Below are 14,886 nucleotides of genomic sequence, written 5' to 3' on the forward strand. Positions count from 1 at the left end.
TCACTGGATGATGAGGAATAATGTGGGAGTACAGTGCTTGACGTCACCATTGCCTTTACCTTTTTGAAAGTCACCTGATACTGCTTTGTTCATTGCCATTTCTTCCCGATCTGTAGTAATGAGTTCTGGGGGTGGAGCGCCATAGCCAGATTTGGCAGGAACCTGTTATAGGGATTGACAAATCCTAAAAAGGACACAACTGTGACATGCCCTTTGGTCTTGGGGCATTCACCATAACTTGAATTTTCTCAGCATACTTGTGTATTTCTTGTGCTTCAGTGCTGTGACCTCAGTAAGTGATGCTTGGTTTACTGAATTCACACTCGTTGCATTGTACTCTGAGCCCACAATCTTCTAGCCTTTTTAACACCATCTTGATATCTTGGAGATGTTCCTTGTCATCCTCACTGATGGCAGTGATGTCATCCAGGTAACAGTGAGTGCCTGAGCAGCCTTGTAGTACCTGGTCCATAGCTCTCTGTCAGAGTGCAGGTGCAGATGCTACAAAAATAAGGCTATTATTCTGAAAAAGCCCTTTGTGAATGTTTAAGATAAGAAGCATTTTAGATTCTTCTTCCACCTCCATCTGTAGGTAGGCCCCAGCAAGGTCCACTTTGCTGAAGTGTTCCCCTCCAGAAAGGTTTGTAAAGATGCCCTCTAACTGGATAGAGGATAGTCTACCTTCAGTACTGGGTTGACAGTGACTTTAACGTTGCCACAGATCCTGACAGACTCATTCTTCTTGGCTGCTGTGACCACTGGTGATGCCCATGTATTCCACTCAACCTTATAAGGAATTCCTTCCACCTCCATGCGGTCTAGCTCTCTGGCTGCTTCATCAGGGATGGTATAAGGAACCAGATAGGCTTTGTGAAACTGGTAAGTGGCGTTTTCATTTAGCGCTATTTTACCCTTGATCTGTTTGAGATTTCCAATCCCATTCTTGAACACTGCTTGTGGCTTCATCCAGTACCTTTTTTAATTTACTCTCAATTAACTCTATTACAGGGGATGTGACATGCAAAAGGTGGATGGATCACTAATTAAGTTGTTGTCTCAACCAATCATGACTCCAGAATGTTGGCCTTCCTGTTTTTACCACATACAAGCACAATTTTGGTTTGTTGGTTGTTATTATTTCACTGTTACGAATGTCATTCCTAACAGTACAAGTTCTTAGTTGGGTATCTGGGTTTCTGTTTAGTATCTTTGAAATGCTGATCACACTCATTTGAAAGAATGACTGAAATAGCTGAATCAGTGTCCAATTCCATTTTAATTAATTTGCTGTTCATTTCTGGTATAAGTCATATTACTTGTCTATTGTTTTCACATTCTACATCTCAAGGTTGTGTCACTCTCATTATTATCAGATTTTTCATCAAAGGCATGCCAATTAGTGCTCCTTTTGAATCTGCAACTTCACTTGTTATATTTATCTCTTCACTGTGCAGTCCCTTTAACTTTTGTCTGCCCAACATGTTCTTTGTAAGTGGCCTACTTTGTGGTATTTTCTGCAAATTTCACCTTTAAATTTGCATTGGCCTGTTGTATGTGAGCCACTATGGTAAAATAGTTTGTTCAGCCAAGCTGGTTTCTGTTTAAACATTGCAATTTTGTTCATGCTCACTTTCATTCCCAATTGCCTCTCTGACTGCTTTTCCATTTGATACAATTTCAACTGTTCTTTTCAATGTAAGTTATACTCTAGTTAGGAGCCATTTTGAATGCTTTCTTGTAAGATTCCACAAGCACTTGGTGCAACTTAAGTCCATCACTGAACTGGCAATGTTCAGACAATTTCTTCAATCAGCTACATATGCTGAAATGGATTCCCCTTCTTTTTGATTCTGCTTATGAAATCTAAAGTATTCTGCAATTAACAGTGGTTTTGGTTCAAAATGTTCTTGCATTACTTTCATGATAGCAGCAAAGCTTATTTCAGCTGATTTGGTTGGAGCAGTTAAACTTTGAAGCAAACTGTAAGCTTTCTACCTAATGCACTCAACAAAATTGTCATTCACTTCTCATTGGCTGTTTTATTTGCTCCAAAATACTGCTCAGTGCATTCATTATGCACGCCCAGATACTGAATCCTTTGTACAATCAAATGTGTCTATCTTTACAATGTAGCCAGTCATTTCTGCTTTTTGTTTTATGATTATTACCCCGAGGTGCTCCTTGTTTATGAACTTGTGAATTTGTCTGTTTTCTGCTTTTTTAAAAACTCGACATCTCTGTCCTCTTGCAAAGAAACAGGTGCTGCACTGCTTTTGTAAAAGCCCAATGTCTTGCTGCATTTCAACAGGTAGATGTTGGTTTGTTTAAAACTTTCTCATTGCCACTTGTGTTTTATAACTTCAAAGCATTATGTAATCAACAAAGAATGCTTAATCAAATAATATGTTTATAATATTTGTGGTAGAAATGGTTAAAACTACTGTATGATGGGATACTTGACCATTCTGGAGCAGCTAGGCTTAAGATTGCTGATGTGTGTTGGGAATACCCTTGGATGATAAGCACAGTACCAGGAACTCCAATAAACAAGATGCTAGCCTCTGGAACCAGGAGGGAGGATGCATCTGGGGAAAAATTATGAGTCCTGATAAACGAAAGCAGGAAAAACTGTTAGACCTGCACTGAGAGGTACTTGACATGTCTTTTAAGCAATTGATCATGTACTGACCGTGCGTTACCAAACAAAATTATGTGAAGTTGTTTATCTTGCTGTATAAAGACGAGCTCAGTATAACCTAAAAATCAGAGTTCTGGTGGCGGTGGAGACTGCTGTAGACTCTCCATGATATCATGTCAATAATCTCTTAAAACAAAACTCAAAGTCAATCTGGTGTCCTTAGTGTTTCCACGACAATATTACTCAAATATTACTGAAATATTTAACACACTACACATTATGTGGTTGATTTTGGGAACTCTCTGCCAGAGAAGGCAATGGAATAAGAAATAGTTACGTATATTTAAGAGACATTAGATACTTACTAGGCAAACCGTAGACGGATACAGCCCTGATATGGGAAAATGGAATTAATGTTGAGCATATTTCTGTTCTAACTGTCGCTACCTAGAATCAAGTGTAAATGATCAGGATGTTGTGCAGGAGGTTTTTACAGAATTATTTGGAATTGTTGCAGAGATGAGGTAAAATACTAATTGCTTCTGACATTGAAGACAGTTGATTAGTCCCTATGCTGAGTTGTAAGATTATATGCTAAGATAATGCTGATGGTACTTAAACATTTTTGTGTGTAGAACAGTTGGGATCTATTTTGCTTTGACATTCAGTAATACTTTAAAAAAACTTTTAGGTAAGAAATGCTATCCTGAAAACATGTTAACAGGAAGCTACAGAATATTAATTTTAAGAGCTATTGATTAAATGGGATTTGACTTAAATAAATTCCCTTTTCAAATTTGTAGTGCAAACCAATTATCTACATCAGTGGTTCTGAATGTCACCCTATGGGTCTCTTCCCCCCCCCCCGGAGAGCCATGCCGGATTTCTTAGGAGCCACAAGTAAAAACAACACAATAAACTGTGAGTCACAGGAATTTTTGAATGGGTCATGATAAGTTTGCTGTTTTAATGAAAAAAAAAACACTGAAATATATGAATAAAGAAGAAATAAATGTGTAATTTAATTGGACCCCCAAATGAAATGAATGGGGAAAATTTGCTAGATGATCCCAATGAAGCAGCAGAACGGGGGTGGGGGGGTGTGTGTGTGTGTGTGTGTGTGTGTAGCAATTCAGTTGTTATCTCTGCTCCTGCTTGACCGTGCAAAAATCAGTTAACACCCTGCAGCGTGATCCACTGCCTCCACATCCACTCCCAAATTACAAATTGCAGATTGGGCAGGGCTGTCTGCAGCAAGACCAGTCTGTAAGTATGCAGCAGGAGGCTGGTTCTGTTTGCCTTCCACTGACCTGTACGTGTTATAATAATTTTACAATATGTCACGAAGGCTGCCAGAAATGATTAAACTGCGGAGAAGCAGGAATATGTGAAGTCTACCATTGCATCACTATCTACCACTACAAATTCCATTAAATTCTTGATTCTTATATTTTGAAAGGAAGTAAAATTTGCTTTTCATGGTGAGAACACACTTTTTATTGCCACATAGTATTTGCATACAGTCTGATAGAAATAAACAAGTATAATGATTTTTTTTGTGTTGTTTACTTAATTGGGTTCTCTTGATCTAGTTTTAGGACCTGCATGAAGATCTGACCACGTTTTAGGTGATATTTATGAAGAAATAGAGAAAATTCTACGTGGTTAGCAAACTTCCTAGCACCACTGCATACTGTATTTTAAAAAAAATATATTTTTCTTTTGTAAAAGATTAATTTTAAAAAAATACTGCTTAAAAAGCTAATTTTTAGACAATATTCCTGGCAGAGTGCTTGGAGGATGTGCAGACCAGCTAGCAGATGTTCTCACTGACATCTTCAACATCTCCCTGAGCAGCGCCGTCATTCCAACACGCTTCAAGGCCATCGTCCCCGTGCCGAAGAAGTCTTTAGTGTCCTGCTTCAATGACTACCGTCCCGTTGCACTCACATCCATCATCATGAAGTGTTTTGAGAGGCTCGTCAAGAGGTACATCAAGACCCTGCTACCCCCCTCACTGGCCCCCTGCAGTTTGCGTACTGTCCCAACCGCTCAACAGATGACACCATTGCCATCACCCTCCACCTGGACAAAAAAGACATGTACATTCAAATGCTGTTCATAGACTTCAGTTCAGCATTCAACACAATCATTCCTCAGAAACTGATTGGAAAGCTGAGCCTACTGGGCCTGAACATCTCCCTCTGCAACTGGATCCTAGATTCCTGACTGGGAGACCTCAGTCAGTCCAGATCGGAAGCAGCATCTCCAACACCATCACACTGAGCATGGGGGCCCCCCAGGGCTGTGTGCTCAGTTCACTGCTGTTCACTCTGCTGACCACGACTGTGCTGCAACACACAGCTTGAACCACATCATCAAGTTCACCGATTACGTGACTGTGGTGGGTCTCATCAGCAAGAACAACAAGTCAGCTTACAGAGAGGAGGTACAGCGGCTAATGGACTGGTGCAGAGCCAACAACCTGTCTCTGAATGTGAACAAAACGAGATGGTTGTTGACGTCAGGAGGGCATGGAGCGACCACTCTCCACTGAACGTCAACGGCTCCTCGGTAGAGATCGTTAAGAGCACGCAAATTTCTTGGTGTTCAACTGGTGGAGAATCTCACCTGGTCCCTCAACACCAACTCCATAGCAAAGAAAGCCCAGCAGCATCTCTACTTTCTGCAAAGGCTGAGGAAAGTCCATCTACCACCCCCCATCCTCATCACATATTACAGGGGTTGTATTGAGAGCATCCTGAGCAGCTGCATCACTGCCTGGTTTGGAAATTGCACCATATCGGATCGCAAGACCCTGAAGCGGATAGTGAGGTCAGCTGAGAAGATCATTGGGGTTTCTCCTCCCACCAATGCTGACATTTACACTACACGCTGCATCCGCAAAGCAAACAGCATCATGAAGGACCCCATGCACCCCTTCTACAAACTCTTCTCCCTCCTGCCATCTGGGAAAAAACATCAAAGCATTCAGGTTCTCACAACCAGACTATGTAACAGTTTCTTCCCTCAAGCCATCAGACTCCTCAATACCCAAGTCTGGACTGACACCAACTTACTGCCCTCTACTGTGTCTATTGTCTTGTTTATTATTTATTGTAATGCCTGCACTGTTTTGTGCACTTTATGCAGTCCTAGGTAGGTCTGTAGTCTAGTTTTTTGTGTTGTTTTATGTAGTTCAGTGTAGTTTTTGTATTGTTTCATGTAGCACCATGGTCCTGAAAAACATTGTCTTGTTTTTACTGTGTACTGTACCAGCAGTTATGGCCGAAATGACAATAAGAAGTGACTTGACTTATTTTTGCATGTTTATTCAATGCCGGTATTTATTTGGGTCAATTCTTTGACATTTATTCATTTTCTATAGACACAAAGCACACAGTTGTATTGTTGGTACTGTTTTACAAACATACAAACACACTATACTTTTTATATATCAGATTATTCATGGCTACTGCGGTGAAGAAAAAAATGTCAGCAATATTCCACTGTGTATCTTGCCTATGGTATTATTCCATTCCCAGAGGACAAAAGGATGCCACTGTGTCTAATTTGTATGACTACACTTTCAAATGAAAGCATGTGGCTGTGTCGGCTGAGGAAGCACTTGGAGAGACAGCACATCAGGACAAGAAAGACGACACTGGATTGCTTTAAATTTCTTGACCATGATTTTCAGTCAAGGCCGACAGTAAAGCAAATGTTTTGTGAAAAAACACCTAAGACAGACAGAGGTTTACTTGCATCCTATGAGATGTCAAACTTAATTGCAAAATCTGTCAAGCCATATAATATAGGTGAATCATTTTATGTTGTAATTTCTATTGTTATGAATCAGACTGTATATTAAACTATTCAAGGTATCCCCTTGAGCAACTCATCAGTATCAAGGTATTGATGAAATGTCAGATGATGTGGTAAAACAACTAGTCAAACAACTGTAGTTAAGAAGTTTGCCCTGCAAATTGATAAAAGCACATTACGTGACAATGAAGCCCTTTTGATGGAAATATGATAGGTTTTTGAATGAATGGTGATCAGGCCAGTGAAGTAATACTTTTTGCCTGAAAGCTAAAGACAGATATCAAAGCTGAAATTATTTTTGAAGAAGTCAATAGCTAATGCTTGGGAAACAATATTCTACTGGAAAACATAATGATTTATGCAAATGATCATGCTACTGTGCATACAGAGCATACTAATGCATACAGAGGTCAATTGGTTATCAAAAGATAATTGCCTTTGTTGCTTTGTTGCACTTTGTGATAGTATTGTAGCATTTTGAAGTGATAATCAGCTTGGAGAACAAATTGTTGCTGCTGGCATATTTTACCTGTCAGATATTTGAAAAACTGAATTTATTAAACAAACATTTACAAGGAAGTAAATGCAATCTCATTTCATGTAAAGAGGGTATTACGTCTTTCCTTAAACAAATTTTTCAGCAGCAAAATTGGACATCACGAGTTTATGCAATTTCCTTCACTGTCCACACTTAAGGTAGAATTGCAAGGTGATGATCTAATTGTATATCTTGATCATTTGAAACGACTACATAATGATATGGAATTTTGGATTCAGAACGCTGCTGGAGATGCATATCCCAGATTGGGTGGTGGGTCTTTTTGGAGGAATCTGAATGATATTGCTATCACATTGTAAGGTGCCTTATTGAGGCTAAAGGGTGATTTAACAGCTCAAGCAAAATTCTAACACTAAGCAAAATTTCTGGATAACTAGTGATATCAAAATAAGTTTCCACAGCTCCTGTAGAAAATAAAATTGGACTTAATTGGATTTGTCACTTCTTATCGAGTTGTATGTGCTTTCAGTCAAGCTGTTCACTTGCTATCAAAATTTGTAACTGTCTTGATGTTGTGAAAAGAGGTGTTCTTTGATTATCTTTAACCAAGTTGCAACCAGATACTCAAAAACTTGCTAGTTTGAATCAGTTGCAAGGATCTCACTAAATACCCAAAGTAACAATATTAAGTACATTTTCTTTGCTAGCTGGAAGAATATTATAAATAAAGTGTCCTATTCAAAGCTTTGATACAGCTTTATTTTTCATATACATCTGTAACATTATATTTGGCATACCTACAAAGTGTTAAATAGAAATATTGACTGTGTATTAGAACAATAAGTACAGTTGACCAAAAAAGACTAGCAACTAACAGAAACTATGGAGGGTGGAGGCCATAGAGGTAAATGAATGTCACAAGAGGGCCACGAGCAGAAAAAGATTGAGTGCTAATGATATACCTCAACAACAGTTGAAAGAAGTGACTACACTTTCTTGCAACTTTTCTGAATAAAGTGGATCATCTAGCTGAGGAGGGAAGGGAATGGGGAAGCTTATGTAGCATCAAATTAATCCCTGTGTGGGAAGCACACCATTTTGCCTTGTTCAACAGGTTGCCAGTGAAAGCGTTCTCAAGTTTCAGTTTGAACATAGTCTATTTAAAATATGATATGAAGGTTAATCTTGTGAAATTGGATATCAATGTCTACTGAAGAATGTAAGATTGGGCTGTACAAACCATTATGATTTCCTAATTCTTGAGAAACTTATTATCTTTTATATGAAGAATGGTGAAATAATATGAACTTTGTTTGATTACACTGTTGTGATTCTGTGCACTCCTGTCTTCTGGATAATCTTAACTGTGTGAGAACCAGGCAAACCATTTTACCACAACGTATGTATATGTGTAAGCTGACCATCACTTTAGTTTCTCTAAATGGTTTATGATCCATTCCTGTTATTTTTGCATTTTCATACCCTTTAGTTATATAACATTGGAATACTATGGATTTTATGGATCCAGTGTAAACACTGAACACTAGGTTTGATATAGCTAGCAAAGAGCAGTATAGTTCTATCCCAGTTAATACAAGTCTTTACATTTTGTTTGCCCATTTTCCTGAGTTTTACACTTTTTTTCATTTAATATTAGGCAAACCATGTTGACTTCAAGTTTTGGATTAATCCTACAGTTTCAGCTAATTTGGCTTCCTCCAGTGAATCATTATCTTCCATTCTTGCGCAATTTTATCATTATTGCCTGAATTTATTATGCAATTTTTTTTTTTACAATCCTGGACAATCTTTTAGATTAATTTGTCATTTTATACACCCTTAAATTTATTACACTAATTTATGCCTGAATCTTGCCAAGGGTATTTGCATAGTGATTACGTTACCAGGCTAATAGTCCATGTGCTAAAATATGTCAGAATTGTGCTCTATGTTCAGACATCTATCTTATCAATGATAGATTGCACAATGTCCAATTCTGTTCAAAATTCCCTTAGCAAATGAAACAGTATAAAAGACTAAGTGGCCACTTGTGCCATGAAGGAGCAGGCAGTGATTATTTCTGAATGGTAGCTAGTGTTATAGTATGTGGCATGTACAAAGTGCACTGCAGTTACTAACCTAGTCTACTAAGACAGAATTTTTGAAGCCATCTGTCTCTACCATCATGGCGGAGAAGGACAGGAGGCAAAGCTGCCATCTCCAAGTTGGTGCTCCAATTCACAGCTATACCAATTTACAATTATATTGACAGCTCTCTAGCTCCTGGAATTCCTTACTCAATAGCAATACAAGAGTAACTTCATCAGAAATATTGCAGCAGTTTATCACCTTCTTGAGTAGTTATGGAGTGAAATTAATTTTGATCTTGCCAGTGAGGTCCAGATCCAAAAGAAATGAACTGGGATAACCTGAGTTTTGGAAATGGTACTACAGAAATGGAAACCTGTTTGGTCTTTATCAGCTTGTCAATGAACTATTAATACAGTTGGAAAATCATTTGAGAGAATTTAACCTCCTATGCCACTGTCAGAAAGTGCCTACAGTATTTATTTTTATTTTTAATAAATTCTCAGGTGCCTGTTAACTTGTCAACAGTTTTATGTCTCATGTGTAAAAACGGACATACTAGCATTGGTGAGTGTCCAGAAGAGGTTTATGAGAATAATCACAAAGGAAATGTTTGTGTATGAGGGGTGTTTGGTTCAAGATCTGTATTTGCTGGTGTTTAGAAGAATGGGGGTGGGGTATCTCATTGACACCTAATGAATATTGAAGGACCCAGATAGAGTGGATGTAGAGAGGATATATCGAATAGTGGAAGAATGTAGGTCCAGAGGGCACAACCTCAAGAGGTCATTCAGAATAGAAGAATTTATTTTGCCTGAAGTTGTTGAATTTGTAGAATTCATTGCCACAGATGGCTGTGAAGATCAAGTCATTGGGTATATTTAAAGCTGAGGTTGATAGGTTCTTGATCAATATGGCCATCAAAAGTTTCAGGGAGAAGGCAAGAGAATGGGGCTGAGAGGGAAATTGAATCTGCAATGATTAAATGTCCCGTAAGGTCTAATTCTGCTCCTATGTTTTATGGTCAGGTATGCAATCTGAGAGTCCTACTCAATACTAGGTTTCGGGTCTTTAACCTGCTGCTCCCAGAGTGAGAATATTCATTTCCACCACTGGAACATTGGTGACTTCTGCCTTGCCCTGCCCATATTGTTGCGGAAATGTTTATTGGCATCTTTACTGCTAGAATAGATTTTGATTCTAACCTAAGTATTCTCCCTGGCCTTCTATGCACTAACATATAAAGAATGTTCTCTCACCTCTAAAGCTGCTTGCTCATTAATCTGATCTTTATTGACTAACACTGGTTCCCTGTTGCTGGATGTACTACTTTCAGATTTTCCATTTTTTATGCATAAAGAACCAAATAACATAACTTTCCCTATACTATCATGTAAAGGCTGCCAAATCTTGCACTCTTGCCTACATCACTGCACGGCCAAATATGGTCCACAGTGTGTGTATTGCTATGTTGTACTGTTAATTCCAGAACTTAGAGCCATCTTGACCTGCACTGAACATCTTTTAAAATGTCATTTTGTACTTCTCACACTTTTTTCCCTTTTTTCTGCCTCCTGCTCCCATAAATCATATGTTGTCCTACATAGTCATTGACTGCTACAACAGCACAGAAACAGGCCCTTTGACCCATCTAGTCTATGCTGACCTGGTCATCAGCCTAGTCCCATGTATCTGCACCTGGGCAATAGCCCTCTACAACCCTCTCATCCATGTACTTACCCAAACTTTTTTTTGAATTTTCAGTTAAAACCACATCTAGCACTTCCACTGGCAGCTTGCTCCACACGTGCAGCATTTTCCAGGTGAAGTCCCCCCACCCCCCAGAATCCCATTAATGATTTCACCTTTCATCTTTAACCTGTGACCTCTAGTTTTAGGCTTATTGCCACTCTGCCTTCTCCTGTCTCTAGGAATACCTTCCAATAATGTACCCATTGCTGATGTCAGGCTCACCAACCTATTAATTCCCAGCTTATTTTTAGACCCTTTCTTTAAAACAGAACAACGTTACTATTCTCCAGTCCTCCGGCACTTCACCAGTGGCTAATGCCAATTTAATTATGTTTGCTAGGGCAATTTCTGCACTAGCCTCCCACCAGGTTCAAGTGAGCACGTTAACAGGCCTTGGGGACATATCGACCCTAATTCCTTTACACATGCATTCAGGAAAAGACATTAAACGATCTTGAATCTAATTTGCCTCAAGACAGTCAACATCTCCTCATGACCTCACTACTTTTTTGCCTCAGTTTCTATAGTGTCTGTCTGTCTCCTGATGCAAATAAATTAATTTATGATCTTCTCCATTTTCTTTTGGCTCTCTGCATAGTTGACCACACTAATCTTCAAGAGGACCAATTTTTTTTCTTTGCTATTAATATAGCTATAGAAGCCTTGTGATTCTCTTTCAATTTGTCTGCCCAGACAATCTCATGTCCTGTTTTAGTCTTTCTGCTTTCTCTCGTGTTCTCTTACATTCCTAATGTGCCTCATTTGGTCCTAACTGCCTATAGTTGATAAGCATCTTCCTTTTTCAAGGGCCTCAATATCCCTTGATAACCAAGGTTCTCGATCTGTAATCTTGGATTTTATTCTAATAGGAACATACAGATTCTGTGCTCTTAGTATTGAAATCCTCCCACTTACCAGAAAACAGACTATCCTAGTCCATGCCTGCAGATCCTTTCTGAGGCCATCAAAATTGTTCTTTTTCCACTTTAATATCTTCTCCCTCTTTCAAAATCTTCTGTTTGCTTCGCTCTCCTACTTAGCGTGCTGGCCAGTGCAAAAAAAAATAATGAGCATGACTCATTTAGTTGCAGCTGTGCTGTGTATATGAAGATTTTGTTACTAATTGTTAATGTGAATGAGTACTGGTGTACAGTATTCTACTAATTCAATTCTTTCCAGATAGCTTGCCTGTTTGAAGGTATAAATACAATATCAGACCAGGTCATCCTTTTTGTGTTTGCATCCTATTACCAGAATTGTACCAAACATAGAATGAAGATGATCTCCATTTGTTTTTCCATTTTTCACACATTTATGATTGTGTACTGCTGGTTCATTTTGCACAAGTTGCTCAATGATAAGAATTGTTTGCAACACCTCTGGCTCTATTCTCATCAAATTTGTTTTTTTCTTGCAGGGCACCAATGCCTCTGCTCTGGAGAAAGACATTGGCCCAGAGCAGTTCCCAATCAATGAACACTACTTTGGTTTGGTTAATGTAAGTCTATTTTGTTTTTTGAAGAAACTTATACATAGTGAATTCTGTTTCAAAGAATAAAGCAACATATGCAAAATTCTGGTGGAACGCAGCAGGCCAGGCAGCATCTATAGGAAGAAGTACAGTCGAAGTTTCAGCCTGAGACCCTTCGTCAGAACTAACTGAAAGAACAGATAGTAAGAGAATTGAAAGTGGGAAGGGGAGGGGGAGATCCGAAATGATAGGAAAAGACAGGAGGGGGAGGAATGAAGCTAAGAGCTGGAAAGGTGATTGGCAAAAGGGATACAGAGCTGGAGAAGGGAAAGGATCATGGGACGGGAGGCCTAGGGAGTAAGAAAGGGGGAAGGGAGAGGAAGATGGAGACCAGGCAAGGAGTGATGGTGAGAGGGACAGAGAGAGAAAAAAGAGAGGAAAAAAAGAAAAGAAAAAAAATAAAGAAAGAAAGGAAGGAAGGATGGATAAGACGGGGAGGGGGGCATTAACAGAAGTTAGAGAAATCAATGTTCATGCCATCAGGTTGGAAGCTACCCAGATGGAATATAAGGTGTTGTTCCTCCAACCTGAGTGTGGCTTCATCTTGACAGTAGAGGAGGCCATAGATAGACATATCATAATGGGAATGGGATGTGGAATTAAAATGTGTGGCCACTGGGAGATCTTGCTTTCTCTGGTGGACAGAGCGTAGGTGTTCAGCGAAACGGTCTCACCAATATATAGAAGGCCAGTATAAAGAAAGGGGCTTCCCTTCCTTCACCATCAACTCTGCACTCAAACACATCTCTCCCATTTCACACACATCTGCTCTGTCCCCATTCTTCCGCCACCCCACTAGGGATAGGGTTCCCCTTGTCCTCACCTACCACCCCACCAGCCTCTGGTCCAATATATAATTCTCTGTAACTTCCGCCACCTCCAACGGATCCCACCACCAAGCATATCTTTCCCTCCCCCCCCCCCCCCTCTGCTTTCCACAGGGATCGCTCCCAACGCGACGCCCTTGTCCATTCGTCCCCCCAATCCCTTCCCACCGATCTTCCTCCCAGCACTTATCCTTGTAAGCAGAGCAAGTGCTACACCTGCCCTTACACTTCCTCCCTCACCACCATTCTGGGTCCCAGACAGTCCTTCCAGGTGAAGCAGCACTCCACCTGTGAGTCGGCTGGTGTGACATACTGCGTCTAGTGCACCCGTTGTGGCCTTCTATATATTGGTGAGACCCAACGCAGACTGGGAGACCATTTCGCTGAACACCTACGCTCTGTCCGCCAGAGAAAGCAGGATCTCCCAATGACCACATATTTTAAAACCACATCCCATTCCCATTCTGATATGTCTATCCATGGCCTCCTCTACTATCAAGATGAAGCCACACTCAGGGTGGAGGAACAACAGTTTATATTCTGTCTGGATAGCCTCCAACCTGATGGCATGAACATTGATTTCTCTAACTTCCATTAATGCTCGCCTCCCCTTCTTACCCCATCCCTTATTTATTTATCTATTTATTTATCCATCCATCCTTTTCTTTTCACTCTCTCTCGCTCTCTCTTTACTCTCTCTGTCCCTCTCACAATCACTCCTTGTCTGCTCTCCATCTCCCTCTGGTGCTCCCCTCCCCATTTCTTTCTCCCTAGGCCTCCCGTCCCATGATCCTTTCCCTTCTCCAGCTCTGTATCCCTTTTGCCAATCAATCAATCAATTTTCCAGCTCTTAGCTTCATCCCTCCCCCTCCTGTCTTCTCCTATCATTTCAGATCTCCGCCTCCCCCTCCCACTTTCAAATCTCTTATTATCTCTTCTTTCAGTTAGTCCTGACAAAGGGTGTCGGCCAGAAATGTCGACTGTACTTTTCCCTATAGATGCTGCCTGGTCTGCTCTGTTCCACCAGCATTTTGTGTGTGTTGCTTGAATTTCCAGCACTTGCAGATTTCCTTATGTTTACGTGAAAAAATAAACATTTGTTTCAAAATCATCAAGAAATCTTGCATGAATAAGACTAATTTGTCCTTGGAGACATTCTTTTTCTAGTAAATTTGATCAAAAGTGACTTCTTAGTCCTCTATTAGGATTTTTATTTTGTCTGGTCTTCTCATGACCTTGGTATTTCATACTGTACTAAGGGGAGTTTATTCTTCTATGGACCTTGTTCTGTACAGGTTCACATTATCTTAACCCGTGCCGTGCTGTAGCTTCCACGTGCCAAGCTTTGTCCACGACTCTAATTTCTAGCTGTCACGGCAGATAGGTTGTATCCAGATAGGATGCTGTCTGTGGTACATTGATTAAAATTGGTGAGTATCAAAGGGAAAATGCCAAATTACTTTAACCTCCTGAGGAAGTAGAGATGCTGATGAACTTTCCTGTCCCTGGCCTGAAAGTGATTGGACTAGGTCAGGGGATGTTCACTCTATGAACTGGAAGCTCTCAACCTCAGTACTGTTGAAGTAAACAGGAGCGTTGATCTGCCTTCTTCACCGACCCCCCCCCCCCCCATCACTTCCTGAAATCAATAACCAGCTGTTTTCTTTTGCTGACATTGAAGGAAAGTTTGTTATCATGATACCACTTCAGCAGGCTCTCTATCTCC

The 14,886-nt window shown here is 40.0% G+C and overlaps 1 protein-coding gene across 2 annotated transcripts in view; it reads left to right on the plus strand.

Moving 5' to 3' along the window:
• The window catches only part of usp46 (ubiquitin specific peptidase 46), a 74,562-nt gene that overhangs the window by 23,104 nt on the left and 36,572 nt on the right, over window positions 1-14,886 (plus strand). For both annotated transcript variants that reach the window (XR_012101265.1, XM_073064673.1), the window contains exon 2: window positions 12,220-12,300. Coding sequence is in view for 1 of the 2 variants with exons in the window: in XM_073064673.1 (XP_072920774.1) it covers window positions 12,220-12,300 (81 nt within the window). In the remaining variant the exon portion in view is untranslated. The remainder of the gene's footprint in view (window positions 1-12,219; window positions 12,301-14,886) is intronic.

Source organism: Hemitrygon akajei, chromosome 13, assembly GCF_048418815.1.
Source record: "Hemitrygon akajei chromosome 13, sHemAka1.3, whole genome shotgun sequence".
Classification (NCBI taxonomy): Eukaryota; Metazoa; Chordata; class Chondrichthyes; order Myliobatiformes; family Dasyatidae; genus Hemitrygon; species Hemitrygon akajei.